The 27,634-nt window shown below is 45.3% G+C and overlaps 13 protein-coding genes across 13 annotated transcripts, besides 14 other annotated features; all 13 read left to right on the top strand.

Moving 5' to 3' along the window:
* Window positions 1,098–1,164: a sequence feature (Signal anchor predicted for Tb927.1.4290 by SignalP 2.0 HMM (Signal peptide probabilty 0.006, signal anchor probability 0.990) with cleavage site probability 0.004 between residues 23 and 24).
* TB927.1.4290 (hypothetical protein, unlikely) lies at window positions 1,098–1,403 on the top strand (the record flags this gene model as incomplete). The annotated part of the gene is made up of 1 exon (XM_001219121.1): window positions 1,098–1,403. One exon carries the CDS (start codon window positions 1,098–1,100, stop codon window positions 1,401–1,403), a length of 306 nt encoding a protein of 101 aa, XP_001219122.1.
* Window positions 1,110–1,178: a sequence feature (2 probable transmembrane helices predicted for Tb927.1.4290 by TMHMM2.0 at aa 5-27 and 42-64).
* Window positions 1,221–1,289: a sequence feature (2 probable transmembrane helices predicted for Tb927.1.4290 by TMHMM2.0 at aa 5-27 and 42-64).
* A 230-nt stretch (window positions 1,404–1,633) lies between the features above and the next one.
* Window positions 1,634–3,109, top strand: TB927.1.4300 (chaperone protein DNAJ, putative; the record flags this gene model as incomplete). Its single annotated transcript, XM_001219122.1, has 1 exon — window positions 1,634–3,109. One exon carries the CDS (start codon window positions 1,634–1,636, stop codon window positions 3,107–3,109), a length of 1,476 nt encoding a protein of 491 aa, XP_001219123.1.
* On the top strand, window positions 6,262–11,178 carry TB927.1.4310 (hypothetical protein, conserved; the record flags this gene model as incomplete). Its single annotated transcript, XM_001219123.1, has 1 exon — window positions 6,262–11,178. The coding sequence occupies one exon, from the start codon at window positions 6,262–6,264 to the stop codon at window positions 11,176–11,178; it is 4,917 nt and encodes a 1,638-aa protein (XP_001219124.1).
* TB927.1.4320 (hypothetical protein, unlikely) lies at window positions 12,193–12,390 on the top strand (the record flags this gene model as incomplete). The annotated part of the gene is made up of 1 exon (XM_001219124.1): window positions 12,193–12,390. One exon carries the CDS (start codon window positions 12,193–12,195, stop codon window positions 12,388–12,390), a length of 198 nt encoding a protein of 65 aa, XP_001219125.1.
* On the top strand, window positions 13,013–13,177 carry TB927.1.4330 (hypothetical protein, unlikely; the record flags this gene model as incomplete). Its single annotated transcript, XM_001219125.1, has 1 exon — window positions 13,013–13,177. One exon carries the CDS (start codon window positions 13,013–13,015, stop codon window positions 13,175–13,177), a length of 165 nt encoding a protein of 54 aa, XP_001219126.1.
* Window positions 14,665–14,670: a repeat region (inverted telomeric repeat hexamer CCCTAA).
* On the top strand, window positions 14,973–17,123 carry TB927.1.4340 (hypothetical protein, conserved; the record flags this gene model as incomplete). The annotated part of the gene is made up of 1 exon (XM_001219126.1): window positions 14,973–17,123. The coding sequence occupies one exon, from the start codon at window positions 14,973–14,975 to the stop codon at window positions 17,121–17,123; it is 2,151 nt and encodes a 716-aa protein (XP_001219127.1).
* Window positions 17,124–17,235: 112 nt separating this feature from the next.
* Window positions 17,236–17,293: a sequence feature (Signal peptide predicted for Tb927.1.4350 by SignalP 2.0 HMM (Signal peptide probabilty 0.806, signal anchor probability 0.192) with cleavage site probability 0.152 between residues 20 and 21).
* TB927.1.4350 (hypothetical protein, unlikely) lies at window positions 17,236–17,622 on the top strand (the record flags this gene model as incomplete). The annotated part of the gene is made up of 1 exon (XM_001219127.1): window positions 17,236–17,622. One exon carries the CDS (start codon window positions 17,236–17,238, stop codon window positions 17,620–17,622), a length of 387 nt encoding a protein of 128 aa, XP_001219128.1.
* Window positions 17,239–17,307: a sequence feature (3 probable transmembrane helices predicted for Tb927.1.4350 by TMHMM2.0 at aa 2-24, 39-61 and 73-95).
* Window positions 17,350–17,418: a sequence feature (3 probable transmembrane helices predicted for Tb927.1.4350 by TMHMM2.0 at aa 2-24, 39-61 and 73-95).
* Window positions 17,452–17,520: a sequence feature (3 probable transmembrane helices predicted for Tb927.1.4350 by TMHMM2.0 at aa 2-24, 39-61 and 73-95).
* A 333-nt stretch (window positions 17,623–17,955) lies between the features above and the next one.
* On the top strand, window positions 17,956–18,093 carry TB927.1.4360 (hypothetical protein, unlikely; the record flags this gene model as incomplete). Its single annotated transcript, XM_024642687.1, has 1 exon — window positions 17,956–18,093. The coding sequence occupies one exon, from the start codon at window positions 17,956–17,958 to the stop codon at window positions 18,091–18,093; it is 138 nt and encodes a 45-aa protein (XP_024498411.1).
* Window positions 17,992–18,060: a sequence feature (1 probable transmembrane helix predicted for Tb927.1.4360 by TMHMM2.0 at aa 13-35).
* Window positions 18,559–18,631: a sequence feature (Signal anchor predicted for Tb927.1.4370 by SignalP 2.0 HMM (Signal peptide probabilty 0.184, signal anchor probability 0.800) with cleavage site probability 0.115 between residues 25 and 26).
* TB927.1.4370 (hypothetical protein, conserved) lies at window positions 18,559–20,361 on the top strand (the record flags this gene model as incomplete). The annotated part of the gene is made up of 1 exon (XM_001219129.1): window positions 18,559–20,361. One exon carries the CDS (start codon window positions 18,559–18,561, stop codon window positions 20,359–20,361), a length of 1,803 nt encoding a protein of 600 aa, XP_001219130.1.
* Window positions 18,571–18,639: a sequence feature (1 probable transmembrane helix predicted for Tb927.1.4370 by TMHMM2.0 at aa 5-27).
* Window positions 21,345–21,396: a sequence feature (Signal peptide predicted for Tb927.1.4380 by SignalP 2.0 HMM (Signal peptide probabilty 0.995, signal anchor probability 0.005) with cleavage site probability 0.470 between residues 18 and 19).
* TB927.1.4380 (hypothetical protein, conserved) lies at window positions 21,345–22,937 on the top strand (the record flags this gene model as incomplete). Its single annotated transcript, XM_001219130.1, has 1 exon — window positions 21,345–22,937. One exon carries the CDS (start codon window positions 21,345–21,347, stop codon window positions 22,935–22,937), a length of 1,593 nt encoding a protein of 530 aa, XP_001219131.1.
* Window positions 21,357–21,425: a sequence feature (1 probable transmembrane helix predicted for Tb927.1.4380 by TMHMM2.0 at aa 5-27).
* On the top strand, window positions 23,068–23,211 carry TB927.1.4390 (hypothetical protein, unlikely; the record flags this gene model as incomplete). Its single annotated transcript, XM_001219131.1, has 1 exon — window positions 23,068–23,211. The coding sequence occupies one exon, from the start codon at window positions 23,068–23,070 to the stop codon at window positions 23,209–23,211; it is 144 nt and encodes a 47-aa protein (XP_001219132.1).
* Window positions 23,104–23,157: a sequence feature (1 probable transmembrane helix predicted for Tb927.1.4390 by TMHMM2.0 at aa 13-30).
* Window positions 23,212–23,434: 223 nt separating the features above from the next.
* On the top strand, window positions 23,435–24,301 carry TB927.1.4400 (hypothetical protein, conserved; the record flags this gene model as incomplete). Its single annotated transcript, XM_001219132.1, has 1 exon — window positions 23,435–24,301. One exon carries the CDS (start codon window positions 23,435–23,437, stop codon window positions 24,299–24,301), a length of 867 nt encoding a protein of 288 aa, XP_001219133.1.
* TB927.1.4410 (hypothetical protein, conserved) lies at window positions 24,870–27,206 on the top strand (the record flags this gene model as incomplete). The annotated part of the gene is made up of 1 exon (XM_001219133.1): window positions 24,870–27,206. The coding sequence occupies one exon, from the start codon at window positions 24,870–24,872 to the stop codon at window positions 27,204–27,206; it is 2,337 nt and encodes a 778-aa protein (XP_001219134.1).
* Between the last annotated feature and the right edge of the window lie 428 nt (window positions 27,207–27,634).

Raw genomic sequence — 27,634 nt, forward strand, 5'->3', positions numbered from 1 at the left:
TTTTTTCAGAAGTGTTTGGCAATTTGTTGAATCCCTCCGTTTAAATGTTGTTGAATGAAATGTTGCTCATGTCATGTCACGTCATGTTTCACACCTCTCCTTTTTTTTTTTTACACTTCCTTTTTATATCCGTAATAAAGAGGAGAGGAGGGAGAAAAGTTAGCATGAGGATGCGGATAAAATGACACGACTGCATCAGGAAAAAAAGAACATAAAGGGAAATAAAAAGTGATGAAGGGGCAAAAGAAGAAAAAAAAAAGGAAGAGGAAAGAGAGCAAAAGAAAGCAGGGTATTTATTTATTTATATATATATTTATATGAAAACGAAAAAAAAAATAATAAGAATGAGAATTATCACTTTGGAGAGGGGATGGAGGAGGGGAGGAGGGGTTTTGATTAGGCGTTTTTTTTATAAATAAATTAAATAACTTCCCTGTTTCTTTGCTTTACCCACCTCTTTTTCTTCTTTTTCTTTTCTCTCTTGTGTACCTTCCAAACAAACATAGTTTGGGTGCCGTTTTCCTTTTTTTTTTCCTTTTTTGTCCACATCAGCATATTTTTGCATTGTTGTGTGGATTTGTGGAGCGGGAAGAGTGTATTCTTTTTCTGTATCTCCTTTCTTTCTCACTGCGGTTAATAATTAATTCACTTCACTTCACTCCACTTCAATTTTTGTTTTTTTTTCTCTTTCTATTTCTCTTTTTGTCTCTCTCTCTCTCTCTTTTTTTTTTTTAAAACCTCTGTTTCTTTCCATATCTTCTCCTGTGATCCGTTGGACCAATTTGTTCCGTCCATTACGTTTTTTTCCTTTTTTTTCCCCTGCATGTTTGATTGTATTTCCGTCTTTACTGTCGTTGCAGCATACCGTGAAGTTGTGATAACACGGGGCAAATGGAAGCCTCAACCCACGCATAAACATTAATAAAAAAAAAAAAAAGAGTACAAACCACACGAATAAAATGAACAAAAAAGTTTCAATAAATAAATATATTTAAATATATATAAATATTTCCAAAAAAAAAATAACGAAAAATGATACATTAAGGGTGGATTGTGTCACTCACGCCGGAAGTGTGTTTGTGCGTTCATAAAAAGCTATGGACTCACGCGTGTTTGTGTGTGTGGAATGCATTACTGTAATATGTGCTCTAAGGTGTATTGATACAGCACCTATCCTATCCTATTCTATTCTATTGTATCATTATTATTATTTTTGCATGTGTGTTTTCTTTCCTTTATTTATTTATATATTATTCATATTCATTTTGCCTCTACTTTCTATTAATATTCACACACAAGGTACCAACATCACCAAACGTGAAAACTGTCTACACATCAACCAAAAACAGATCCCGAAATACAGGATTAGAAAGAAAACAAGGGATCGCAAGGGAGATCACTGACGAAAAGTGAAAACACTGAAGGGGTGGTGGGTGTTGGCAAAAGTAAGTAAAGGAAGATAAAGTAGAGAAAAGGAATAAACAGGTAAGTACACACACACACAAATACACAAATACACACATATATATTTATATTCATCTAAGAGGCAGGAGAGTGACTTTTAGAGTAAGAGAAAGTGTACGTGGCGACCGGCCCAGCGGCGGTGTGGAGGGCTTTTGAAGGAAGTTAAGGTATGGCTCATATATCCGTTACTGACACCCATTTCCGTGTCCTGGGAATTCCACGTGGTTGTGATGAGACGGCGCTGCGCAAAGCCTTCCGACAGAAGGCCCTCGATCTTCACCCCGATAGGAACCCAAATGGCGCGGATGAGTTTAAGAAAGTAAATGAAGCGTACGAGGCCTTGCAGCAGCATTTCCGTCGTAATGGAGGCCGTGATGTGTTACCTCATGCACCACCCTCCAATGCAGGCACCGGCTTTCAATACGCCCGACAGGCGCGGGAACCGCCGTGCCACTTCACAGAGGAGGAACTGTTTGGATGTTCCCCCGGTGGTTTCTCCCATGAGCGTCGGGGTTACGGGGCGAAATGTTATGCGCGGTTTGGTGGAAGACGGTGGCAAGCCAGCGGCAACAGCGGTGATAACAACGTCGGTGGTGGTATCGATTTAGACGGCGGCTCCATGCCTTTTGGGGGTTTTCCTGTTGGATCAAAGGAGGAGCATCAACGCGTGGATGAGCGTTGGCGTCAAGCCCATGGCAGGCGAGTACCTGTCAGCGGTTATTCTTACGCCCGTGGTGGTGCTGCCTCATGCCACGCGAGGTCTCACCCATTTTCTCATAATCATAATCAACAACAGCAACAACAACAACAGCGGCCACCACAATCCTCTTCACCTCCATTTAATGGTGCAAGTGGAAGTCCAATGACAGAACCCAAACCAAATGGAGGTGAGAAAGCGAGAGGAACAGGGGAGGGAAGCAGCAGCGCTGGTGGTGGTGCCGCAGGCAGCAATGACAAAAGTTACACTCATGCAAGCAGCAGCCCTCCTTCTTATGACGGGTCTTATACTCAACAACCTAATGAGAAGAGGATGAGCAGCGATGAGTTGTATCGGGAATGGGAGCGACTCATGCGAGAATTTGATAGCAAAACATCCGCAACAGGTGGAGCATTCCGCGACCCATGTGAATGGGAATGGGACAACAGCGATACTAGCGTCGTCAGTGATGGTGAAGATAGTCAAGACACGGATGATGATGATAATGATGATGATGATGGTGAGGAGAATTATGTTGTTAACAAGAAGAAACACCCCGCTTCTTCAAGTAGCCGCCGGGCGAGGACGTGCTCTAGTCGCTTTAGTGAGCGTAACAGGTTGAATGAAACCCACATGCGTAGTATCATTGAGGAGAAGATTCAGTTAAAAAAGATACTTTTCACCCAACGTTACACTCCGGACCCTGCGGATGTGGCGCTAATGAGCGATAATGAAGTTTATGTATTATGCGAGGTGCTTCGTGATGTGGAGCAGCGTATGCAAAAGGTGCTTGTAGGTCGCCTGACTAAAGGTCTTTGTAGCCGCTGCATGAAGGCTCCGAAGATGCAGGGCTCAAAATTATTCACTTGTGGTCACGCATCCGTTTGTTCTGAGTGCGCATGCACGTGCGCGGTATGCCCCATTTGTGCGGCTACGAGTCGTCGTTAATTGATATGCGTTTTTGGTTTTGAAAATTGCGTTTTTTTTTTTCGGGTGTTGGAAATTTAGAGGGCATTTCTCGCAGTGGGGGAGGCGCTGCGTACATTTATGACTTCTCTTTTTCTTTTTTTTTTTTGAAAAAAAAGAGAACACAAACAAAAAGGAAAAGGAAAAGGAAAAGGAAAAGGAAAAGGAAAAGGAAAAGGGAAAGAGAGGTAGGGCAGAGGAGAAAAAGGTTGTGGTGGTGGAGGATGAGTTTAGATGCGAAAACAATAAATATTAGGATTGAGAAGTGAGATGCGAGTAGAGTTTGGATTATTGCGTCAATTAGGTGATAAAACATGTGGGGTGAGGGACGCTGAGGTGTAACATGAAACTAAGGGAAGGGGAACTACACAAATACAAGCAATGACATGTAGGCATCTGCATTTGCGCATGAATGTAAAAATAAATATGTTCAAACGTGAATGCATGAGGGGGGGGGAGGATGTGTTGTGGGGAGTTGAAAGGATGGGATTACTGATAATTTTATTACTCGATGAGCATTACAAAAAAAAAAAAGAGAAAAAAGGGGATTTCTTGTATCTTTTTTTTTTCTCCTCATTTCCACACCAAAAGGTAGTCAAAAACGTTGGGACGGGATTATGTGCCGGTGGGCTCCAATGCGGTGCATCATTTTTTTTTCTTTTTTTTCTTTTTAGTTACTTTTATTATTATTATTATAATTATATGGCCACAGCCACGGCTATGGTCATCATCATCATCATCACTACCATTGTGATCCTTGTCGTTTCCCGGATTCCTTTTAAGTGTTTGAACCTTTTCACTCCCCTGTGATGCACTTCTGTTGTTTGAGTGTGCAGAGGGGGCATGATTAAATAGTTAAAGAATTTTTTTTTATTCTAAAAAAAAAAGTAGATCAAAGAAACAAACAAACAAACAAACAGAGAAGCGCAAAAGGGATTCACCTGTAAGCACCACTGCGGTTCTCCGGGATTTCACATTCAGGAATCGAAACTTCACGTCTTTTTCCCTTTTCCCCTCTTCTCTTCTCTGTACCACCCAATTAAGGCAAACACATATGGTGTGTATATTTGCCCATGGTTACATTGGGGGTTGAATGGATGTGGTGTGAGGGAAATGTTATGAATGAGTAAAGATAAAAGTGTCAGTGCGTGCGTGTGTGTGTGTGTGGCGAGACCATATTTTCGGAATCACGGTTGGTGGTTTTTGATTTTCTTTTTTTGATTTTTCTTTTTCTTTTTTTGTTTTTGTTTCTTTCCCTCCTTTTCTCACTCTTTCTTTTTCCCCTGTTTTCGTTATTTGTCGTTCATTGCTATTTATCATCACCGTTATTATTGCTATTATTTTTCTTATTTATTTATTTTCAAATGATAGCCTTAAATTGTTTTGGTGCCCCTTTTGTTTGTTCCCGCTAATCCCTCAGCCCTTTTCCCAAACCATTTATCCCCCTGTGAAATTTCTCACGAAATGACATTAGACACTTAAAATGTACGTGTGGAAGTTGTCTGTCATTTGTCATTTGTCATTTGTCATTTGTCATTTGTTGTTTGTATATTTTCACATTGATATGAGAGCAAAAAACACCAACAAAAAAAACAAAAAAGAAGGACGATGATGAAATTAAGTGAATACGTCACTTTAATGGAGGGATGAGTCATGAAAGTTTCCCTTTTCCTGTTACTCATTTTTTTTTTTTTCAGTTTTCACCTTCTCCCCGAAAGTTTTATTCCCGCTTGCGACTGTCGCCTTCCTTTTCTTCTTTTCTTCTTTCTTTTCCTGTTGTTATTGTTGTTACGGCATCCAATCCATGTACTAATACTACAACTCGCCGTTTTCTCGATTCTTTTTTCTTTTTTTTTTTTACTGTTTCGTTCTGCTCTTTTTTTTAAAATTATTTGAAATGTGCTAATCCTTTTTTTTCTTTTCTTTATTTGTTTGTGAGTTTCTCCCCCCCTGTATTTTAGCCCCTCCTCACATATATATATATATATTGTTTTACATGCGGTCACAATCAGCTTCACTTTTACTTCCCTTTCTCTTTTATATTCCTGTAGTTGCACGTTCAATAATATTATGATTATTGAAATGATTGTTGCTACTATTGTTCTTTCCGTGCTGTTAAAGGCTACGAGGGTTATGGACAATTTATTTTTTTTAGTCATTACTGATGTTTAAACAATTTCACTACATAAAATAATAATAATAATATAATATTATTATGTTTGTCATTTATTATTTCTCATCATTACGTTTCTCCCTCTTTCTCTCTCTCTTTCTCGTGTTTCTTTCCTTTCATAAAAGGTAGAATATTCATTGCTGAATCCAAACCGTCCGTCAGTGTAAAGTATTTGGACATAAACATAAAAAAAAAAAGACACACGCGCACACGTACACACGCAGCTGTGTACAGTAAAAGCCGAATCAAACGTGCTCTCGTTTTTTTTTCCACCCCGTCCTGACTTTTTTTTTTTCGTTGTCATTTTTTCCTCAGCGATCGGAATAACAACAACAACACCAACAAAAAAGAAAACAAAAGGAGGGGAGGATTTCTTGAGCAGAGTTGTGTGACTGCTCAGTGAGATTTTTGAGGTGAACAGCCATCAAAGTTTCAGATACGGGTGTGATAAACTCATACGGAAGGAAAGCCTGAAAGAGAAAGAAAAGGAAGGGAATTGACGTTGGTATTTGTGTTTGAACAAAGGATAAGGGTGATTTAGAAGAGGGAAAGAAGGGAAAAAAAAAAAAAAGAAACTAAAAGAAAAAAAACAAAGAAAAGGAAAAAAGAGAATTGGATTATAGGGAAGTAGGCGGAAAGAAAGAAGAGGATAGTGAGATTAGAAGGAAAGAGGGAAGACAAAAGCAGGAGGCCGTAAAAGAATAGAACTGGTGCCTTCCTGTGCAGGTGGGTGCGTGTTTCCACACTCTTGGGAGCAAGGGGACATACATACATATTGATAAGGAGGGAGAGAGAAGGTAAAAGGAAGGAAGAAGAAGGAAAACCACAACAAAAAAAAGGAAGGAACCGAACACAGCGGCCGTGGGGTTTGTCAACGACTGTCACTTTCACTTGAGTGAAGGGACGTTATAACAACAACAACAATAACAAAGGGAACACAGGGCAAAAATCCAAGTTGAAAATGGAGAACGACTATCCCGTTAACCTGCGAGTGGATATCGCTCCTGAAGATGGCACGGTTATGCTTCCCGGAAGCATAACCATCACCCGCACCACCGTTTCCGTGTTCAAGTTGCGTGAATCCACGGATGAGGAGCCGCTGTTTATTGGCGTGTGCTCCGTCCCATTAATTAAGTTCTCCCGCTGCCCCAGTACAGTCTTTCCGAGAACCGATGCCCTTTTGCTGACGAGCGTCTCGGGGCATCTTTTTATTAACGCCGCCCTCACAGCTGGAGTGGTGCCACCAGAGGAAAGTGGGCTCGGGACCCCGAGCTCTAGTGCCAGTGACATCGCACGCAGTCATGCATCAGGAACCCGGCGAGACTCTGTTGATGAGCGCCGTAAGAAAATTGACAACCCCGGCCTTTGGACACGACTACGGCTGGAGTTTCGCGACAACGACGACTGCGACCGCTGCGTTGAGGCCCTCCTCGCGCGCCACGCAGAGGAGCTTAATTCACGCGGTACATCATCCACAAGTTCCCTCTCTAAGTCTCACTCCCAAAACGATGTTACGGGTGCGTCACGTAGTCGCAGGGATTCTTCCATGCGCACACACAGTGGCCCACGGCGCAGTACACACAGCGAGTCGACCAGGTCAACGGAGAGTTCGATGAGGAGCACACAGGAGGACTTAGTCCGAAGTTCGCGCGGTGGAGAGAGCCGCAACAGTCGCGGTGACGCAAGCAGATCTGGTGGAACTCCATTAAGAAGTGCGCCAGATGACTCCCGACGTTCCCGTGGCCCAGAGAGCCATTCCGTCCGCAGCGACACAACAAGAACGGGTGGGACTCCGTCGAGGGGTGGGCCAGATGATGTCCGACACTCTCGAGGCCCTGATAGCCATTCCAGTCGCAGTGACACAACAAGAACAGGTGCAACTCCATTAAGAAGTGCGCCAGATGACTCCCGACGTTCCCGTGGCCCAGAGAGTCACGTCACCCGCAGCGAGACTAGCAGATCAGCAGGGACTCCCTTAAGGAGCGCGCATAACGAAACGGCCCGCAATAGCCGCAGTGAGGCAAGCAGATCTGGTGGAACTCCATTAAGAAGTGCGCCAGATGACTCTCGACGCTCCCGCGGCCCGGAGAGCCATTCCGTCCGCAGCGACACGACAAGAACGGGTGGGACTCCGTCGAGGGGTGGGCCAGATGATGTTCGGCACTCTCGAGGCCCTGATAGCCATTCCAGTCACAGTGAGCTGAGCAGGTCTGGTGGAACGCCCCCACGAAGTGCGCCAGATGCTATGTTCCGACATTCCCGTGGCCCCGATAGTCAAACTACCCGCAGTGAAGCGAGCAGGTCGGTCAGGAGCTCCTCAAAGCACTCACCCGCTGGTGCAGGCAGATCAACGGGAACGACTAGGTCAAGTGGAACAGCCCTTCCCGCCGGAGCTGGTGTCAGCGAAATGATGCACACGTGCCGCAGCGGACCGACGTACATGGAGGGCTCATGCACGAGTTCTAATGCCCGCCGAAACGGTGGGATCCATCACGGGTCGGACCGGACACCCATCCGTGCTGGTCGAGGTCCCGCGGACGGCGATTCCGAATCAGATGCAGCCTCATCTGCTGTGGACATCCGACGGCATGGCCGGAGCAGCGTAACCAGTAGCGCCAGCAGGGGCAGTGGTTTGGACAGCCAACCCTTAACTCCTAGCGGGAGCGAAGTGGGGGGGCAGAAGCGCCGTTCAGGTTCCCCAGCAGACTTCCACACTCCCAACAGCAAGCGGCGGGATTCTCAGTCGGAGTACTCACAGGACAGTCAGTTAACCCCCCGTGGCCTCCCGAATCGCAGCCGGGGAGACGGCAGTTATAGAGAGGCGGATTCCGTAAGCGAGCTACGGACACCACGGAGCTCGTTAAGGGAAGGGAGCCGCGACGGCTATGGAACAAGGGCTCCAGGCACCGCAAGGGATGCACCAAACGCAGCCCAGTCCCCATACAACATCCGCCGACATTCACTCAACAGCACTGGAACAAGCACGATGCAAACATCAGTGATCGACTCCATCGTGGGGGGCGGCCATGATAGGGGGCGTGCCCACAGCCAAGCAACGTCCGCAAGAACGACACCGTACAACTCTCGCAGCCCACCCGGCCACCCATCCACGGGCAAAAAGCGCACGGAGCTGCAGTATTTCCTGCGATGCATTCTCAAATTTATGCACCACCGTCTCCATTTCATGCAATACTTACACAAGGAGGTCGTCTTCGAGGCTTACCTCCACGAGGAGGCGCGGCTGCTCGGCGGACGCCCCCGATCGCGTTCGATGCGACGTTCCTCCCGTGCCACCTCCGCCAGTCACAACGCCAGCCGCATGAGTGCCTCACCGCGCCGCTCATTGATCCCTCCTGGTCTGGAGGAGGCTCATCGGCTCCGTGAGATCGAGGACCGCCTTCGCGAGGTGGAGAATTTGCACCGCACGACCGAACTGGAGCGAGCTGAGTTGGAGAGGCGGCAGCGTGAATTTGAGGAGGAGCGGCGAGATTTCGAGAGGCGCCGTCAGGAACTGGCCCACCAGCGCCTAGAGGTACAGGATTTGTTGCGAGAAGTTGGGGATAGGTGGAGGGATGGTGACCGCATGGGTGGTATGGGCAGTGGCATCAACAGGTTTGACTACCTGAGTGATCAGAGACCTCGTGACAGCTACGGTTATGGTGAGGGCATCGGATCTCGCCATTCTTCACATCACAGTAGGCAGCGTGATAGTGACACCCTTTCAGTACCTACAGGAGAGGCTAAGTTGCTTTTGTCCTCGCAGAAGCCTCCGGCATTAGAGGAGGCGTTGGATGAGGCCGATTACCCCACTGCTTTTGTGGATCGTTACGTTTACGGTGATGAGTGGAGAATGCTGCTCCCCAAGCGCGAGATGGAGGTTCGTTTCAATGCCCTCGTCGACACATGCATCGCTCTTAAGCTGCCACGCCGCCTTGTGACAATTTTAACCGTGTCCGTGGAACAACCGGGACTGCGGGTTACAGCAGAGGTTCGCCACAACCCAGAAACCCTGTCGCGCGATGTGTTGACGCGTCGCTTCACCACGCAGCCTCTCCGCTTTCTCCAGCGGCTTTATGATCTCCGCCACTACTACGCCATGGACGATACGGTTGCAAACGCACCGCAGCGGAGCCTGCCACGTGGGTCGCGGGGAACATCACGAGGCACGCCGCTTCAAGGTAGCCGCGTGCTCCCAGGTGTGATACCGCGGGTGAATGAAAACAGCGGTATTTATGATGAGTCCAGCGACGACGATCTGATGGGTGACAACGCGATGGTGGACCCGATGGCTCGCATGCGTGAGTTTCAGCGAGGTGCTGAACGCCGCCGCCTCCAGCGTGAACTCGAGTCAGCGAATATGCGTGAAAAAAAGCAAGCCACACAGCAGAAGCAGCGTAGATTTCAGCAATTAGAGCAGCTGGAGCAGGAGGAATCGATGGGCCGCAGCAGCATTGTGCTTGCCGAGCTACAAACCCGCCGCTCAATGTTTGCATCTGCTGTTTTCAGGCAGCGTCCCAGCGCCATTACACTAAGACGACAGCTGGAGGAAAAGGAACAAGTGGAGCGTTCTTTGCTTGAGGTGGGGTACGTCCGGCAGACGCAGGTGCTCATGCAGGCTCATCGCCGTAATCTCAATTTTGTTCGCCTCCTCATGCACGAGGCTGAGCGTCGCTTGCGTCATGTGGAGCTTGAGCGTGAGGCTCGCATGGAGTTGGATATCATGATGAATCCCACACGGTGGGTAAAGTCCGTGTCGCTGCCGGAGGTGAATGAGCGCACGCGGCGGCAGAGGCTTGTTGCTGCAGAGATGAAGCAGCGGATGCACATATACGCGAACATCCGGAGTTTTGTGGCCGATGCCGTGCAGAGTGAAATTGACACACTGATCAGCGACGAGATGGCCGCACGTTTGGTGCTCGGTGCGGATGAGATGAAGTCGCGTATAGATCTTTACAGCTGGAGCCAGGCACCCGGCAGCATTTACACACCTCGCTCAGCCGCAATAGCGGCTGCAGGGCGTCAGGGGATTCCACCGCAAGCATTACATGCTCTTTTTGCGGAAGAATCCGTTGAGCGTGTTCACTTGGGTAACGATGAGTTGCGCCGCCGCCATCTTTACCAGCGGGAGTACATCATTACAACAGAGGACGCAGCCCGCAATGACATTGAGCTAGAGGAACTGGATGAGCACGTTACCATGTTGGATGGGCTCGTGCAGAAGAACCGTAAAATGTTGGAGCGCCGCCGCCAGGAGCAGCAGCGATCAATTAAACTCCTCAGCGAGGAACAGTACTACCGTAAGAGTATCATAAATGACGAGCAGGACGAGTTTGAAGAGTTTATGGAGCAATTTGATGCAGAGATTAATGATATGATTATGACGGAGGCTTCACAGTTAGGCCCAGCACATGACATTGATAGTCCTTCCCGTCGCCGCCGCGTCCCCAGCACTCCACGACAGGCAAAATTGTTCCACTACATGTCTTTTGTGCCTGAAGACATGGATCATGTTCCCACTGCCAACTTGGCCATTGAAGGGATGCTTGGTTGCAGCATTAATAAGAACTTGGAAGTAACATGTATTGCCCGGCCACTTCCAAAGGCAGAAGCGGAGGAACTTCAATTCCAAGCAGGTGATATGATACTTGACGTGGCTGGATATTCCCTCCACTCGCTCTCTCATCTACGTGAAGTACTTGCGAATCGCGCGATGCAAATTCAGCATGAAGCGCGTGAAGAATTTGATGATGTACCGGAAGATGAGCTTCTCACAAATCCTGCACTGCAGAAGTACATTGAAGTGCTTTGTGAGCACCATAACTTCCTCGTGCAGGTGCTGCGTGGTTGTGATATCTTCCAAATCATTGTGAAGTCCTAAACGATGGAAAGTGCAATTAATCGGTTGAGTGACTGGAACTGTGTGTAAAGTAGAAGAAAAGTAATTGAGGAGGAGACGACAAATAAAAGGAGAATTAGATATGGCTTTTTCTTATGTTTTAGATGGAGCCAAAGAGCTTGGCACAAGGAAAAAGGTATGAGCCAATGTATATATATATATATTAAACGTATTGATAACTCCGTTCTATGAGATGAAAGGGGTAAAAAAAAAAGAAAAAGAAAAGAAGAGAGGGAAAAAAGAGTGACAGCGTGGCAGTGAATTATACATGCCATTCCGCACACATTTTCATTTTTTGTCACCCCAATGGGGTCTCTCTGTTGTTGCCTCCTTGTTGGAAATGGCCGGCAGGCATTTTAAAGGCGACGGGGTTCATATATGAGTGTTGTTGTTGTTGTTTTTCTTGCTTTTCGCTTTAAAATGAAAATGAATAAAAAGTGAGAGTGAAAGAGAAGGGAACGAAAAGAAGAAAAAAAAAGTAGATCAAACAGACAAACGGACTAAAACGAAAAAGGAAAAGAAAATAAATGAGAGGAAGCGCGGCACTTCCATTTCCATTTCCATTTGAATATATATATATATATATATATATATATATATCTCCCTCTTCACATTTGCGAAGCATGAAACAAATAAACAAAGAGAAGAAGAAAAAAAAGATATGGGGTGAGTTGAGATCATAATAATTTACTACAATTACTGTTATGATGGTTATTTTTATTACTGTTGTCAAGTCAACACAAGGAGAGGATTAGAGGCGTGAAAAGGAGAGAAAACAAATTTTGAAATATAAAGCACTTTTTTTTTTGTTGCTGTTGTTGATGTTGATGAATTTTGATGATGTTCCCTCCTTTTTTTAAAAAAATTTAACTACCTATTTATCTATTTATCTATTTATTTAGTTATCTTTCTTTCCTTCTTTGTTTTATTTTTATTTTGTGTCCTACCGTTTTGATTTGACTCTTTCCGTTGCTATATTTCCATTTATTAGACGTAATGAAGTGTTTTGAAAGATACAAGAAAGACAAGAAAAGAAAAGAGAAGGAAAAGAAAAAAGAAAACAACAACAACAACATTATTAAAAGAAGAAAAGAAAAGAAGAAGCAAATAAAACAAATAAAAGGGGAAATGAGGGAGTGTTCTCTCTATCCCTGCGTGGGACTGCAGGAGGTTCCAGCAGTTATGCACATGTAGTTCATATGTTATGTATTAATGTCGTGAGGGGAAAATGATGACACGTATTTATTTATTTGTGTGTGTTTTATTATTATTATTATTTAAAATAAATAAATAAACATAAAACAAAAACAAAAATATAAAAATGTTTATTTATGCCTGTGAGAAGAGACATGGAAAAGGAAAAGGGGAATACGGGAGAGGGAGAGTATGGGAAGAGGAATATATAGGGAAAAATAGAGCAAAAAGGAATGGAGGGTTCCGTTTGGTTTTCGATGGTAATATTCATAATAAATAATAAATAATAATAATGAGAAAAATAATGAGGTGAAATATGCGGGATTGTGTTTATATGGCGCGCACACATTTTTTCTTTTTTTTGTTTTTGCATCATCATTGCTTTGGCTACTTGTTTTCTTTTCTTTTCTTTTTTTTTGCATTATTTGTTTACTGGGAAGAATTTTTTTGTTTTGTGTGTTTGTGTGTGTGTGGGTTTTTTTTTTGCCACTGGATCAAATAAAATAGCGGCAACAATAATAAAAAGAAAAAAAAGAGAAAGACTAAGGGAAATTATAATTGTTGTGTTAAATGTTAAACAAAAGTGAGTAATGTAAACAAAAAGAAATTATATATATTTCTAATGGGAGCAGGAGAAAAAAAAAGGAAGAGAGGAGAAAATAAAAATAAAATAAAAATAAAATACAAGGAGGTTTGGAGGATTACGATATTTGGAGTTTATGAACATAAGGGGGTAAATAGTCACCGTGAGATGAGAGTGAGGGTAAACGTGAAGATAAATAAATAAATTAATCGTATATGTAATAATGAAAAAAAAAAGGTGAATACTTGGAGAAAAGTATAACAAAAAATAAACAAAAAGAAAAGAAAAGAGGAAAATGCAGGAGGAGAAAAAAGAGGGATGAAGTCCCATGCGACAGTGTCCCACCGTTTTCTAAGATTTTTTTTCGTTCCATTTACAATTTTGCCACTGAACACGTCACAGTTTCCTTTTTCCTTTTTTCCTTTTCCTCCTCTCCTCCGTCATTGCCCTTAAATTAAAGAATATGCGAATGATATGGTAACGTTGGGGAAGAGAAATGTCTGGGGAAATTTACATATGTTTTATATACCTGTTGGTTCGCACTTTATATATATATATATTTATTTATTTTCCAGTTGTGTTTGTTGAAACCCGTGAGTCTGAGAGAAAATAGAAGGAAGTGAAGTGCAGCGGGTTCGCGCTTCTTTTTTTTTTTTATAGAGTTTTTTTTTTACATTTTTACTCATCTCCGGTATGGTGGCGCACAGCAGTAATTCCTAATATTATTATTATTAATTATTAATTATTGTTTATTATTATTATTATCATTTCCCTTTCCTTCCCTCTTTTCAGCTCCGAAGTTCCGTATGTGTCAAACTTCCACAAAAATGTCGAATGTAGAGGCTCCTGCCAGCGAAATGAACAAAAAAGAAAGAAAAAAGGAAGAAAAGGAAAGAGAGCAGGGTAAAGTTTTAAAAAAAGAAAAAAATACTAAAAAGGAAAGTTTCTCCCTGTCTTTTTTTAAAAAAAATTTATTTACACTTTTATTTCATGAATTTTGGTTCTTTCTTTGTTTGTTTGTTTCTTTCTTCTCATTTCTTCTCTCATTTCCTCGTAATTCGGTGCCACTGTACGTTTATATCATGGCAACAGTGCCACAACCGTATGTCACCATCGCTACCACTGTTATTATATTATATATTTATATTTATATAGTAATAATACTAAAAATAATTACTTTCATTACGACTAGTACCTACGATTACTACCATTGCTAGAGGAGTGGTTGTAGTGAAATAGTTGGAAATATTATGTGATGTTGCTAACAATTATTGCGGTGCATACGAACATATACACATATGCTTATATATGCGTATGTGCGTGTGTCAGTGCCATGTCGTCTTTTATTTATTTTCATTTTTATTCCTCTTTCACCTGGTTCTCCCAACTTGTTGTTCGCGTATGTATTTTTCTCGTTTTCTTTTTTTCCTCTTCTTCTTTTCTTTTCCTTTTGTGAATGTTGAGTTGAGTTGAGTTTAGTTTAGTTTCTGTTTTACTTTTTGTTTTTTTTTCCTTTTTTATTTAGTTGCTGGCTCCCTGTCTTTGAATCTCTGCGGGGAGCCTCTGTTGTGGTATATTCTCGTTTCTTTTTTTTTTTTTGTGTTTGTGTGACTTTGCGGCAGTCCATCAACGAAACTTATAAAAGTGAAAAGGAAACAAAAACAAAAGGAAAGGAACGTTGAAAAAAAAACCCCTAAGAGATATTAACTATCAACATTTACGAAGAAAGGATAGGGGGAATAGATATAACGGGAAGCCGCATTGATACAAAAATATACACATACACACAAGGGAATAAATATATACTCATAAATATAGAAGGTAAGAGAGGGAAAGAAAAATAAAAAAAGAAAAAAAGAAAAGGAAAAGGAATAAGGGAATAAGGGAATAAGAGAACAGAAACCAGAGACACATACACACACGAAGAAGGACAAGTAGTCCATTGTCGAGCTGTTTTCTTTTTTTTGTCTGTTTACCGTAACGAAGTGAGCATTTTTCAATGAGTAGTACTGAAAGCAGCGGTGGAGGGTCGAGTAACGCTTCCCCAAGGTCAGATGGTGAAGGCTCCACTTCCATTACTAGAGTCAGCAGCAGCAGCAGCAGCGATAGCAGTAAAAGCAGCAGCAAAAGTAGTACCAGCAGCAGCGGTAGCAGTAAAAGCAGCAGCGAAGATGAGAGAAAGAAAAACCCTGGAAAGAAAAAAGGAGTGTCTGTGCAGTCAAGTGACACGACGAGTTATAATATGCAGTCGTCTTCGTTCAAAGTTAGCGGATCTACTGAAAGAAAAGACAGCCGTAGCACAACAACGAAGTCCCAACTTGGGTCAGAAAGTAAAGCACAAACTAGTTTAGATTCAGAACTAGCGACAACAGAAGATAAATCGGGGTGCCGTGAGGAGTGGGCGGAGTTGCGCAACATGGTGTCGGATATCCGCTCGCGAATGAAGCAGTGCCACCTGCCACCATTAGATGTGACAGTAATTGAAAAGTTTATACTCCGAGTAGTGGAGGAGAGCGAAGGGGGTAACAGCTCACCCGCAGTCGTCTCCGCTCCTCAGCGCCTCAGGAATTGCGGGAGGGTTCGCCCACTGCGATATTCTTTGCCTGGAGGGCCATATGTTAGAAACATACCGAGTCGCATTACTGTGACGAAGTCACTTGGGCGTGTGGTGCAGTTCAGAGCGCGGTCACGTCACGCCGATCATTATAATTCCGTGTACAATCAGTTGCAGGCCGCTGCTGATGTATGTGTGCCGGGACGCTTAAGCGCAACGGAAGGTGGCGATGGTGGTGGTAGTGCCGTTGGTGCGCATGGAAGTAAAATGCCAGGAGGATCTTCTCACGCTCCGTTGGTTTTCGTTGGGTACGATAACGGTAACGGTGATAAAGGCGGTGACATTGATATGGACCAGGATATAGACGTGCCAATGTTGTTTACTCCAGGTGTAATGGAGGTTATATGCCTAGACAACATTTTGCGCAGGCATGAGCAATCCATTCTCATCACGCTGGCTGCCATTAACAAACGGGAATCTGTTATGGAGAGACTTCGTGCCTTCTTGGTTATTGCTGCTAAAGATTTATCTATACCTTCAGCGGGTGGATATGACGTGGGGACGGATGGTTGTTCCAATAGTGCAGACGGCAATCCTGCATCTGCTACTGCATCGTCTCTGGTTCTCCAGCGCTGTGGTGCACCGGTACCCCTTAGGCGTTACATGGATGTTAACGATGCGAGCTGGACTTCATTCCGTGCCAAAGCCAACAAGAAGAAGTGGGGTGTTCAAAGTTTGAAACAGCGGTGGGGCTCCGATGCACGACTGCGCGGCGGATATCCGGCCGTGTGGCAGCGCTATTATAAGTTGGGTGTGTTGTGCCTCTTATATCAGCTCCAGCAGGCATCGTTGGAGGTGGTGGAGGGCATTCGTGCATGGCGTGGGACTCTTACCGCCCCGTTTCCATTTGTTACCAAAGGGCACAATTATTTGCTTGCCATGGCGCAAAGTATGGCTGAACTCGCCAATGACCCCGTCATGCATTTCCTCTTCCCGCCACCTACCCCGAGGAAGAAGAGGCCTGGGGAACCAAAACCAAAGCCTGGCATCAGTTTCAAATTTAGTGATCCCGACCCGGCGAGTTTTGTATTGCCCATGTGCCTACAATATTACCCACTGCTTTCCAATATGCCGCATTTACCAGTGTACAAACAACCTCCTAATGCTTTGGTTGGGATTAACACTCCATTCGACTTTGGAGGTGCTGACACCAAAGGAAATGAGGAGGGTCTGAGAGGAACAATTCCCATGCCATCTTCTTATGTTGGGGCATTGGTGGTGCATCAAGGCCGTATACGCCCTAACAGTAGCAGTGGCGGCAGCGGTTCCTCTCAGACCCTTTTAGATTTATCGTATGGCCGTCGGTTATTAAAGGCTGAACAGGTTGTACATAGTGAACTGCGTGTACAGTTGCGGTTGATAGAATGGGAATTGACGTTGTGTGCGAAGGGGTGTTATCCCCTTCTGCTACGCGATGTGGGCCAAACGGAAGTAGTATATTTACGATCAACAAAGCGGCAAGAAGAATGGTACTTTCACCTGCGTGACAAACTCATTTGTCTTGAGGAGGGAAGTAGTGCCGTAGTGAGAGGTTAGAGGGGCTAATTTAATGTTTTAATTATTTTTGTTATTTTTACTTTTCGTTACTAGAAGGTACGCGTCCACGTCTCACCCAATTTTCCCCCCTCTCTTCATCCGTGACACGTGCATGTATATATGCTTTTGCCTATGCTTGTGCTTATGCTTGTGTGTTTACATGTGTAACCACCGCCCTATATTCTTCTTTGTTCATCCCTGTTGCTCTTTTCATTTCTCTCCCCCATTTGCTTTACTCCGCTTCCGCTTCCTCTCCTTCATTTTTTATTTTTCCGTATTTGCTTATTATAGCTTTAATTTTAATTTTAATTTTGTTGTTCGTCCTTATTTTCATTGGTTTTCATTTCTTTTTTTTTCTGTTTTGTGTGCACTTTTTTGTCACATTATTTGCATATACTTTTTAAAGAATTTGCACATGGTCATGAGGTCTCAGTTGTGTAGACGAGCGGGTAAGGAGAAAAGAAAAGAAAAGAAGAGAAGAGAAGAGAAGAGGAGATGAGAAGATGAGAGAATAGAGAAGATAAAGTGACGATAACAAAGTCACAGAAACAAATAGATGAGTGAATGAGGAGACATGTGTGACGGGAAGGGGGAGAATTTTTTTTTTTAAAAGAAAAAGTGAATGCTTCTGATGTTTATTTAGGAAGAAGAAGAAGGGACGCCGGTACCTACCCGTGTATTTGTGTGCATGCCGATGCCGCAACTCCCTTTGAGAGAAGAAAGAGAGAAGAAAAAAAGAAGGAAGAGGAAAGTTTATATATATAAATATATATAAACATATGTCTGTGGGAGTGGGAGTGCGTACATAAAAGGGAATGATAGAAGCACATGAATGAGAGATAAAGAGAAAAGATCAGAGAGTGTCGGTCATTATTATTATTATTTTTTTTTTTTGGCTGCAAAACTTTACATTCCCTATATTATGTTCACAGCTGCCTTCATTTCTTTGCACTTTCTCTACTCCGTATAATCTTTTCTCCTCTTTTCTTTTTTTTCTTTTCTTTATATATTTTCCCATCCTACTTATGCAGTGCCCAAGGAAGAACATCTTATGTGAGCATTTCATAGGACAGAAGCGGAATCAACATCAGGTGGGACGCCACACAACACATTTGTCAAAAACTTGAACGTGTGCTCTCCTGAAGGAAGAGAAACATAAAAAACACCACCACCACCACCACCACCACCAACAACAACAACTAAACAGAAAACTAAACTAAAAAAAAGAATAGGGGGAAGGGTGTGGTACACTGACAACGCAAACGAAGGACAGATTAGCCTACTGTGAGGGTTGGAACTTTTAAAAAAAAAATAATTAAAAAATCCGGAAAGGAAAAGTTTCAATAATAAAAGGAAAAAGAGAGAGAGAACGGGACAAAAGAGGAGGAAGTCTCTCTCTGTGTGTGTGTGTGTTTGTGTGTTTGTGTGAGACGTGATGGATACTCTCTTTTATTTTCCTGTTGGATGCCTTATTGGCGCTGTTTGTGTAGTTATATGTTACCTCTTTGGCATGGAGTGTCCGGTATTTGTTGGTTCCACCGTCAAGGGCGCCGCATGCTTTATGGTGCAGAAGCTTACTAACTGTGATGTTTCCCTTTTACGCAGCAGCACATTATTCATACCATCTGATAGTTCCTCTTTTTCTTTTGTCCCGAATCATGGGATTGGATCAGCTGCCAGGAGGTCGCTGTATGGCAGGAATGATAATGAGATTAAAAATCCACTGATGACACAACGATGCCAGAGTCCTCACTCGGCGGGATCGACTTTATCACCGGAACGGTTAACAGTCATGTGCCAACTGGCCATGTGCCATGAAGATGAGGAGGATTATGTTGTGAGGAACTGCCACCTGGTGATGTCGGAATCGTTTATGATGTTATACGAAGTGCTTTCTTCACATAGCGTTGGAAACCATGAACGTGCAATTACAAATGAACGTTTTATTGGCCGCATACAGATGGACCGAGTGGTATCCCGGGCGATTTATGTGAGCTCGGCGGATAAGCGCTCCCTTCGCACCGGTGGGTTGCATGGGCACATGTTGATGCTCACAACTCATTCGGGCGATGACGGTCTCTTCTTTGAGGCTGAAGATGGTGAATGTGGTATAGAGGAGGAGGATCCATCATTGGGTGTGACGGTGCGTGGCAGTAAATGGTGGGATGCAAGTAGTAAAACCCTTCATGATGTAATGTTAGGGAGGAGGAGGAGCAGTGGGTTGGTAGGTGTCACTAAGAGGGATGAGTCAGTTGAAAAACTCAGCAACTCGGCTAGTCTTCGTGCATCTGTCGGCGGACATGGGGAGAATTCATGCAGTGACCACGTTGGTGGGGGGAGTCCATGGGATGAAGATAATGGTAGTGAAGAGCCCGACCCCGATGCCAAAGGAACATCACAGATGTATATATTTTTGAAGTTTCGCTACGCGCGGGAGCAAGAGCGGGTGCACAATCTCCTTGTGGGAATGCACGAAGCGGTGCATTGGCACGAGTACTTGCAGACAATCCCAACACCTAATGCCTTCAATGTCTTTCTGTCACGCGTGATATTTCAAAGTCTGCGTAGTACGGCGCTCGCCAACTTTATTCGTGAGAAGATCCAAAAATCATTGGACATCATGGCCGTCAAAAAGTTCCCGAGAGGGCTTGAAGGTCGGATTCTTCTCGATGACGTTGCCCTAAACTCTGAGGTTCCTGTCATTAGCAATGTAACGGATCCACTTATTTTGGCGAAGGGTGAAATGATGTTCGACCTCGACATATTGTACCGTGGTGGTGCCTCGCTTCTGTTTCGATCGTGTTTGACGTATCGTGGTGTTCGCATTCCCCACGTTACACTTTATGTGAAACTCGTGCGGGCAGAGGCGCGGCTGCGAGTGAGCGTTGGTCCGCCACCCAGCAAAGTGTTTTGGGTTGGCTGCCTCGCTCCACCGGATGTGCAATTGGAGGTGAGTCAAGGCATGGAAAGCGGTCATGGCTTGCTTCATCGCCTCCTCACCTCACTGCCTAATTTGAGCGGTATCGTAACGAAACTTCTCAAATTGTACCTCTTGCATGAGATGATGTTGCCACTGATGGATGACTTTCCACTGCCTAATGTTGAGGACACACCTCCCGTTACACCGCGAGATGATGGCAAGAAGACGTGGAATGTTCCGTTTTGTAGAAGGGAGGCGATGAGGTACATTCAGGAGCATATGAACATACACTGGTTTCAGGAGGCGGGTGATCATTAGGTTTTGGGTTTGCCCATTTTTGTCCATGTGTGTGTGTGTGTGTGCATATATATATATATATATATATATAAATATAGTGAAGGTCCCTGGACCACCCACTAAACAGTTTCTTTGACGCGATCTTCTGGCATCCTGCCAAAAATTTCCTGCTTCATCAACGACACTTATCGCTCGTACGTTGTTTGAGTTCTATTCAACTTGGGGGAGGATTTGAGATGTTTTTCTTTCTTCTTTTGATTGCTTCTGTTTATTGCTTTTCTTTTTCTTCTTTCTTTTTTTTAAAAACCCTTTTCGCGTGGTGTTGGAGCTTGTGAGCACGCGACACGCTGGAAATGGGGGGAGGGAGATGGGCGGCTCCTCAGGACATTTCGTCGCAAAAAAAAAAAAGAGGTGTCTGTAGTTATACGCTATACTAACGGACGTGCTTGACTAAAGTTAAGGAAGATAAGTTGTTGCGAGAGCATTATCTTATCTCTGTATATGCATACAAATATTTGCATATACAGATGTAAGAATATTCCTACGTGCAGATTGGTTGTTGATTACACTTGCGTCAGAAAACAACAACAACAAGCAAACATATCTATTGGAGCTTGTTGTACCTGATTTCTGCTTGTCATTATGTTGACCTCAATTTTCTCCTTTTTACAGTTCGCTTCCTTTCGTCTTTTATATTATATATATATATATATATATATGTATATATATATCATGTTATTTATTTAATCTTTTTCATCTTTTTTTTTCTCATCTTCTTCTCTCGCATTTCTCATCGTGAAACACCACGTAATTCCCTGCGCCGTAGCCCTCAGAGCCAAAGTGTAGAAGGAGAGGAGAGACATTTAAACGAAAGGGGTGGTGAAGGCGGAGGCCTCCACCAATCCGCTTCGAGTGCCCGTGCGGACGCTCACACACGCTGTAACGTTGAGCCAATAGCTTTTGTTGCGTTGCAGGAGGAAAGACGGGCGTGTCAGGTTTTGTGTATGTTGAGTCTGCTGCTTCTACTGCTATGTGGTGTTGCCTGCGGGGCAGTGGCAACTGTCTTTAGCGTGTGGTTCGCTTTCATTAGGTTCGATAACTTCCTTCAGCGCGTGTTGGAGCGTAATGAGGAAGCTGCTATCCGAGCATTGGAGGATACGCGTACGAGTGTGACGGTGCCGGCATCCAAAGTGGAGGGTATTTGTGAAATGGCATGTTTTGATGGTGATGTCGTATGGAAGACGATTCCTGTGCGGGCTGTGCTCTTTGGTTCTACCGTGTCCGTGTATCGATTAGTTACGCGGGAGATGTCAGATGACCTTAACAACACCGTTGTGTGTGGAGATCAGTTGATTGGGAAGATAAATACAGATTCTGTCATCAGTTCTGTGGTAAAGATATCTAAATATCATCGACATGTGAATATAGCGGAACGGTGTTCGCCAGTGTCGGGCCAATGTCTTCTGCTTCGTCATAAACCAGGCCTTCCTTTGTTTCTTGTAGATCCAGTCGTGCAACTGAAGCAAAGACTTCGTCGGAAGCAGAGGGAGCAAACCAGCAGGGGGACAGTTCATCATTCACCGCTTCAAGACGATGACGAGGATTTCATCAACGCGAAGGACACGCATAGCGACCAAAGGAACAACAGCCAGAGTAATAACTTGTCCAGTTCTGCGCTTGACTCTTCATCTTCTGTGGATGGTAGCGGGGAAGACTATAGTAAGTGGACCGCGGTGCTGTTTAAGATGTGTACGAGAAGGGAGTTGGAGCGCTGGTACAATTTGCTCCAGGGTAATTCTCAATCAGAGGAGTGGCGCAATTTCATCAAACGGTTAACACGCGCCGATGCTCTCAGTCTTGTAGTTGCACGTCTCTACTTTGCTAACACGGACACGAGTAGTCTACAAGATTTGCTCACCCGAAAGATCAGACGGAAGCTACGAAGGGTGTCGAGGAGGCTTCCTAATCACATGAAAGGGGAGATTATACTGGACCGCTTGGAGCTTGGTGAAGAGATTCCGCTTCTTGACTCGGTAAGCGATCCAGTTGTTTCACCCAATGGTGAGATAGAATTTGACTTTTATCTCCTGTATCGCGGCGGCCTCCACTTCAGCCTACGGTTCAGCATAACGTATCGCGGCATGCGTGTGCCAGACATTATTTTTAATGTGAAGGTGCTTCAGCTGTCGAACCGTGTGCGGCTCAATGTCGGTCCCCCTCCATCAGCAAAGATTTGGCTGAGCAGCCCACACACGCCGCATCTGCAGCTGGAGTTTACGCAGGAAGTTGCCACAAATGATGGTTTCCTACACACCTTACTGAAGCTCCTTCCAGATATGAGTGCCATCATGACGACCATCGTGAAGGTGAAATTATTTGAGGATATGCTGCTTCCATCCATGGATGACTTCCCATTGCCGTGCCTAAGTTACTCTCCATCCTCTTCGGAGGCGAGTGATGATGGTGAAGAGGATGTGGATGCAAAAGTGGAGTACAGTTTTGCATCACCAGCAGAAGAGGAGTCGTCACCACCGCCACTCCGCAGCTTTGACGCCGTGAGCATGGGGTCATTGATCGAACGTCGACCACATAGGTGAGGAGTGAATGGCATTTCGGCCCCCCCCCCAAAAAAAAAACATGTGCAGTGTGTGACGGTTTTCCTCCTTTTCAATTTGCTTTCCCTGAATATAAACAAGTATTACACATGTATATGTGTTTGCTTGTGTTATGTGCTGCCCCACAGACGCTTTAACTGAGCCTCGTGTCTTTTATCGTTTTTTTTTTGCGATCTTTTCATCTCCTATTGAGTTATTTCCTGATCTGGATTCTGTTTCCCTTTTGTATTGTGTGGACATTTCCCCCCTTTTTTGAAAGGATGCGGCTTAGTGCCGAGGACAACCGCACCAACACACATCATAGGGGTCGGAAGAATTTGTGACGAAGAAGTGCAGTTAACATATCTCTATCTATACATCTATCTATATATATTGTACGCATATACATATATCTCACCGAAGGGAGAACGGGAAAGGAGTGGTGGTTGTGTTGGCACCGTAGAGTAACCAACAACCAAACGGGCAAATTGTAAATCCACATGCCCATCACTGGACCGTCACATTCGCTTCGGTTTGGACCCGATGATACCGGCAGGGAGGGATGCTCTCAAGGGCCATTATTGGGCACATCAACCGGGCAGTCCCGTCTCGATGGGAGCAGCGCATCACTGAATGCCATTGCTCGATTTCGTTCTTTGGATAGATCTTTTCCCGTTGCGCAAGCTCTACGACAGAGGGTGAGGGGACCAGAACCTGCCGCCCCAACATCCGCAATTCAGCGCGCCGCCCCTCTCAGTAATGAAAATTCCGGCATTAACCGATCGGGAATCAACAACACCCGCGGCTCGTCGGTGGTTTCACCATATGGCATAGGCCCAGCTGCTCTTGTCTACCCAACTCATTCACAAACATCAGCGGTGGAATCCATGTCCCGGTCATCATCGTCATCGTCGTCATCGTCATTGCCTCCTCGGCAACTAAATGAGTTGTGGCAGATGGTACGAGATCTCAGGGCAGAAAATGCTGTACTGCAGCAGCGAGTTGGTATATTGATGGAGGGCGGTGATGAGAAATTTGAGGAGACACTGCAGGGCATTCCACTGCATGGGACTGAGCATGAAAAGAATACCACGGGAGTATCTTCAAATAACACCACCACTACCACCAGTGCCGCACGTCCTAGCAGTGAGAAAGCTGGTGCAGTTTCCGATACTACACTTCTCAGCGAAGGAAGTGGAGGTAAGAATGGACATATGACACCATATCTATTTGCAGAGAGGGAAGCGATGCTAAAGCGAATACGGCGGTTGGAAGCGGCACTAAAGTTGGAGGCGATGGAACGTGATGCGCTGGAACTGCGGTTGAGAGCTCAGGAACGTGTACTTGCCCGGTTTGTGCAACAATGAGGTCTCATGGTCTTATCATACTGAAGCTGAGTCGGCGGATATCTGATCATGATTTGTAGGTGTACGAGGGGAAAAATGGAGAAGGAGAGGGGGAAGGGGGAGGGAGGGAGGGGAAAGTATAAAAGACGTGTCCATGTGGAAAAAAAAAAAGGAAGGGGCTACTATGTTTTTATTCAAAAGCAGATTTAATAAGCGAATGCACATCTTGTTTTGCACTGTTTTTTTTTTTCGCCCGCTACTGGTTGTTCCTGGTGGTCTATATATCGAAACATCCGAGGTTCCACGTGGTATGTACGGGGGTACCATTCGCTTTCTCTGCCCACCCCCCACTCCCCTTGCCCCCGTTCCCTTATCGTGACTTTGCTACTGTTACCGTCAGTGCTATTATTATTTTTATTATTGTTACTTGTTGTTTCTTTCCACTTCACTAACTGCTAAAAAGGTGTGAGAAGGAGCGTGCCAGGGAACAGTCATCAGGTGCCACCACTTCTCTGGCTCCTATTTTCCCCCCCTCCGCGTTCCTCCGTCTATTTTACGGAGTCATATTAGTTGAAAAGGGTTCAGAAAAATGCAAAAAACCCCTCGATTAACGACGCGAAACCTCTTTGACGAGGTATTTGCCACTATTCCTGCAGATGTAGTTCTGAACACCGGGCCCGCCTCTCTGAGGGAGAAATACGCCCTGATGGAGAGTATTCAGGCTGAAAATGAAGAACAAAATACTGACGGCATTACTTTTACCACTGAGGAAGGGGGCGACAACGGCTCTGCGGCAGACGACCCGGGCCCTAACGGTAATTTGACGGAAGAAGGCATTTTAGATTTCAGCGCGGTAATGCGCCATGCAGCCAAAAGGACAGAGGAGCAGCAGCATGGGGATCAAGAGCAGGGAGGGGAAGTTCACCGTACGATTGATCTGCAGCTCGACGCTGAGGACGAGGCGGTGCAGGAGGCTATGAAGTACGCTTCGTTGTTTGACGATGTTGAACAGCCGCAACGTCAGCAGTCCGTTGGGGTTGACGCTGATGGTAATGAAGGTGGGGATGGAATTGTTAATAACACTGGAGATGGCGGGCCAGGCGTTGGGGCTTCCAGTAAAGGTACAGCAGGAGGGATGTTTACTTCCTCGCACGGCACAAGACACCATACGATGCAACATCAACATCAACATCAACAGACAAGTGGTTCTGCACAAAACGCGCCACGCAGGCAGCTTACGGCGGAAGAGCAGATTGCGTTAATGTGCCCTGGGGACGGGAGACGTCATACAGGGCGTTGTGTGTTGTTCAGACAGAACAAAAATTTTGGTTTCATTGCGCCGGACATAGGAAACCCAGATGTGTATTTCACACGGGAAAGCATTGAATTCACTTTCACTCGCCGTGTACTGGAAGCGTTTTTTGGCATGCCGGTGAGCGCTAACGCGCAGCATAGAGAAGGAGGAAGAGATGACGGAGTGGATAGCCGCCAGTCCCATCGTCGCCAGCGCCGGCATGGAAGTGAGACAGTTTCTAACACGAGTGGCACCAACAATTGCAACAACGAGGGAAGTGGAAATGAGGCCGTGCTTGACGGGTTTGCCATTGCAGAAAGGAATATTGAAAGTAGTTGCACGGGTGAAGTTATCAGGGAAGAGCAACCGGCTTTGCCTGTGGCTGAGACTAATGCGGGTGGGGAAGTCTCGCTAGAGCAACCTCCAGATTCCGATACGGTGACCTCAAGAGGGGATAAGAAGGGGAATGGAGTTAAGGCGATGACAACAGTTGGGGTTAGTGAAATAGTGCAGACTGAAGAGGTTAAGGAAAAACCCGATGATGGAAGTGCGGGAAGTGGGGATAATGGTGGAACTGTTGCCAATGCAGAAGCGAACGATATGATCCAGAGGGCTGCTGCACTCCTTACCCCCGAGGCAGCTCGACTGCTTGCGCTCTTCCTACAAGTTGGTCAACCCGTTTTGTTGGTGGGGGAACCCTTGACATTTACGGTGCGGTGGAACACTTCTGTTAACCGGACAAACAGACGGTTGCGAGCTGACAACATCGGTGGTCTTCCAATAAATCATCACGCATTAGCGATTGAGCAATCTTGGTTTAGTTTCGTCTTTAATCCTGGAGCCGAGCGCGGGCGAGACGGAAGGGGGAATCGGAACCAAGGCGTGCCAACGGAAGGATCGCCATCAGCCTCAGCGGGGGAAAGTGTGCCCGAAGAAAAAAAAGGTGGTGCTGAAGAGAAGGTATCGGTTCCCGGGAAGGAAGGGGGCCCAGAGACCGGGGATGCGGTGCAGAAGCAAGGGGGAAATGGACTAATGGAAGGAGGGGATAGTGGAGGTGTGACGGTAAAGGAAAATGAGGGGGGGAAGAAGGAGAAGCGGAGGGAACGGGACAAAGGTGGGACAGGAAGCGAACGACCGGTTTGTTCTGTTCTTCGGCGCTATCGCGGGGTTATTTACGTTTACGATGCGGATGAGCACCGGGGTCACATTCGCCCTGAAGTGAACGGCTCCTCAACGGTACAATTTAGCAGTGATGCTTTCCTATGGGCGTCATGGATGGAGGCCGGCAGGCGTCGCCCCGCGGAAGGGCTCGTGGTGAATTACTCTCTTGGTGGCACAAATAAGGGTGGTAAACACATTGCGACATTAATCACTGCCACTGACGACACTGCTCTGAGTGATACAAACTTGGTGTGGGAGACGAAAGTGGCAAATGAGAGAGCACTCAATATCGGCAGGACAGCTAGTGGTAATGGCAGCAGAGTGGAGAACGGTGATGGGGACCGGCGTAACGGCGGTGCCGGTGGTGCTACGGGCGCTGGTGGAAATCGTGACGAAGGAGCAAAGGGGCGAAAGCGTGGACGTGATGAAGAGTTACCATTGCTGGAGGAGGACGACTACGGCATCATGTGAGGGATATATTTTAGTGTCAAATCATCGCGGTTGAGAAAAAAAAAAGAAAAGGTCTCAGCGAGCAAGAACACGCATGCCGGAAAAAAAAAGAATTGGTCATTCTTACAGCCGGGTATACCCATGTGTATGTGTGTGTGGTGTTCTTCACCTCCAAAATAGTTTGGAGCTGGGGTGTCCATCTCATTTTTGTCGCAATGGTGTATACTTTCGGTTTTCACATCTGTCGCAAATGTTATATTACGTTGCACCACGTACTTTCTTCTCACCCTCACTTTTTATGTCTTATGCGCATCAGATTATAGAAAGAGGACAAATAAAACAAAGCGAACTCTCTTATACTCCTTATTATTTACCTAACTTGGTTTTTATAGCTCTGTTTGTACCGTACCTTGCCGGAGTGATTGTGGAGGGGAGTATTCGCTGTTCGA

This window comes from Trypanosoma brucei, chromosome 1, assembly GCF_000002445.2.
Source record: "Trypanosoma brucei brucei TREU927 chromosome 1, complete sequence".
In the NCBI taxonomy this organism is placed as follows: Eukaryota; Euglenozoa; class Kinetoplastea; order Trypanosomatida; family Trypanosomatidae; genus Trypanosoma; species Trypanosoma brucei.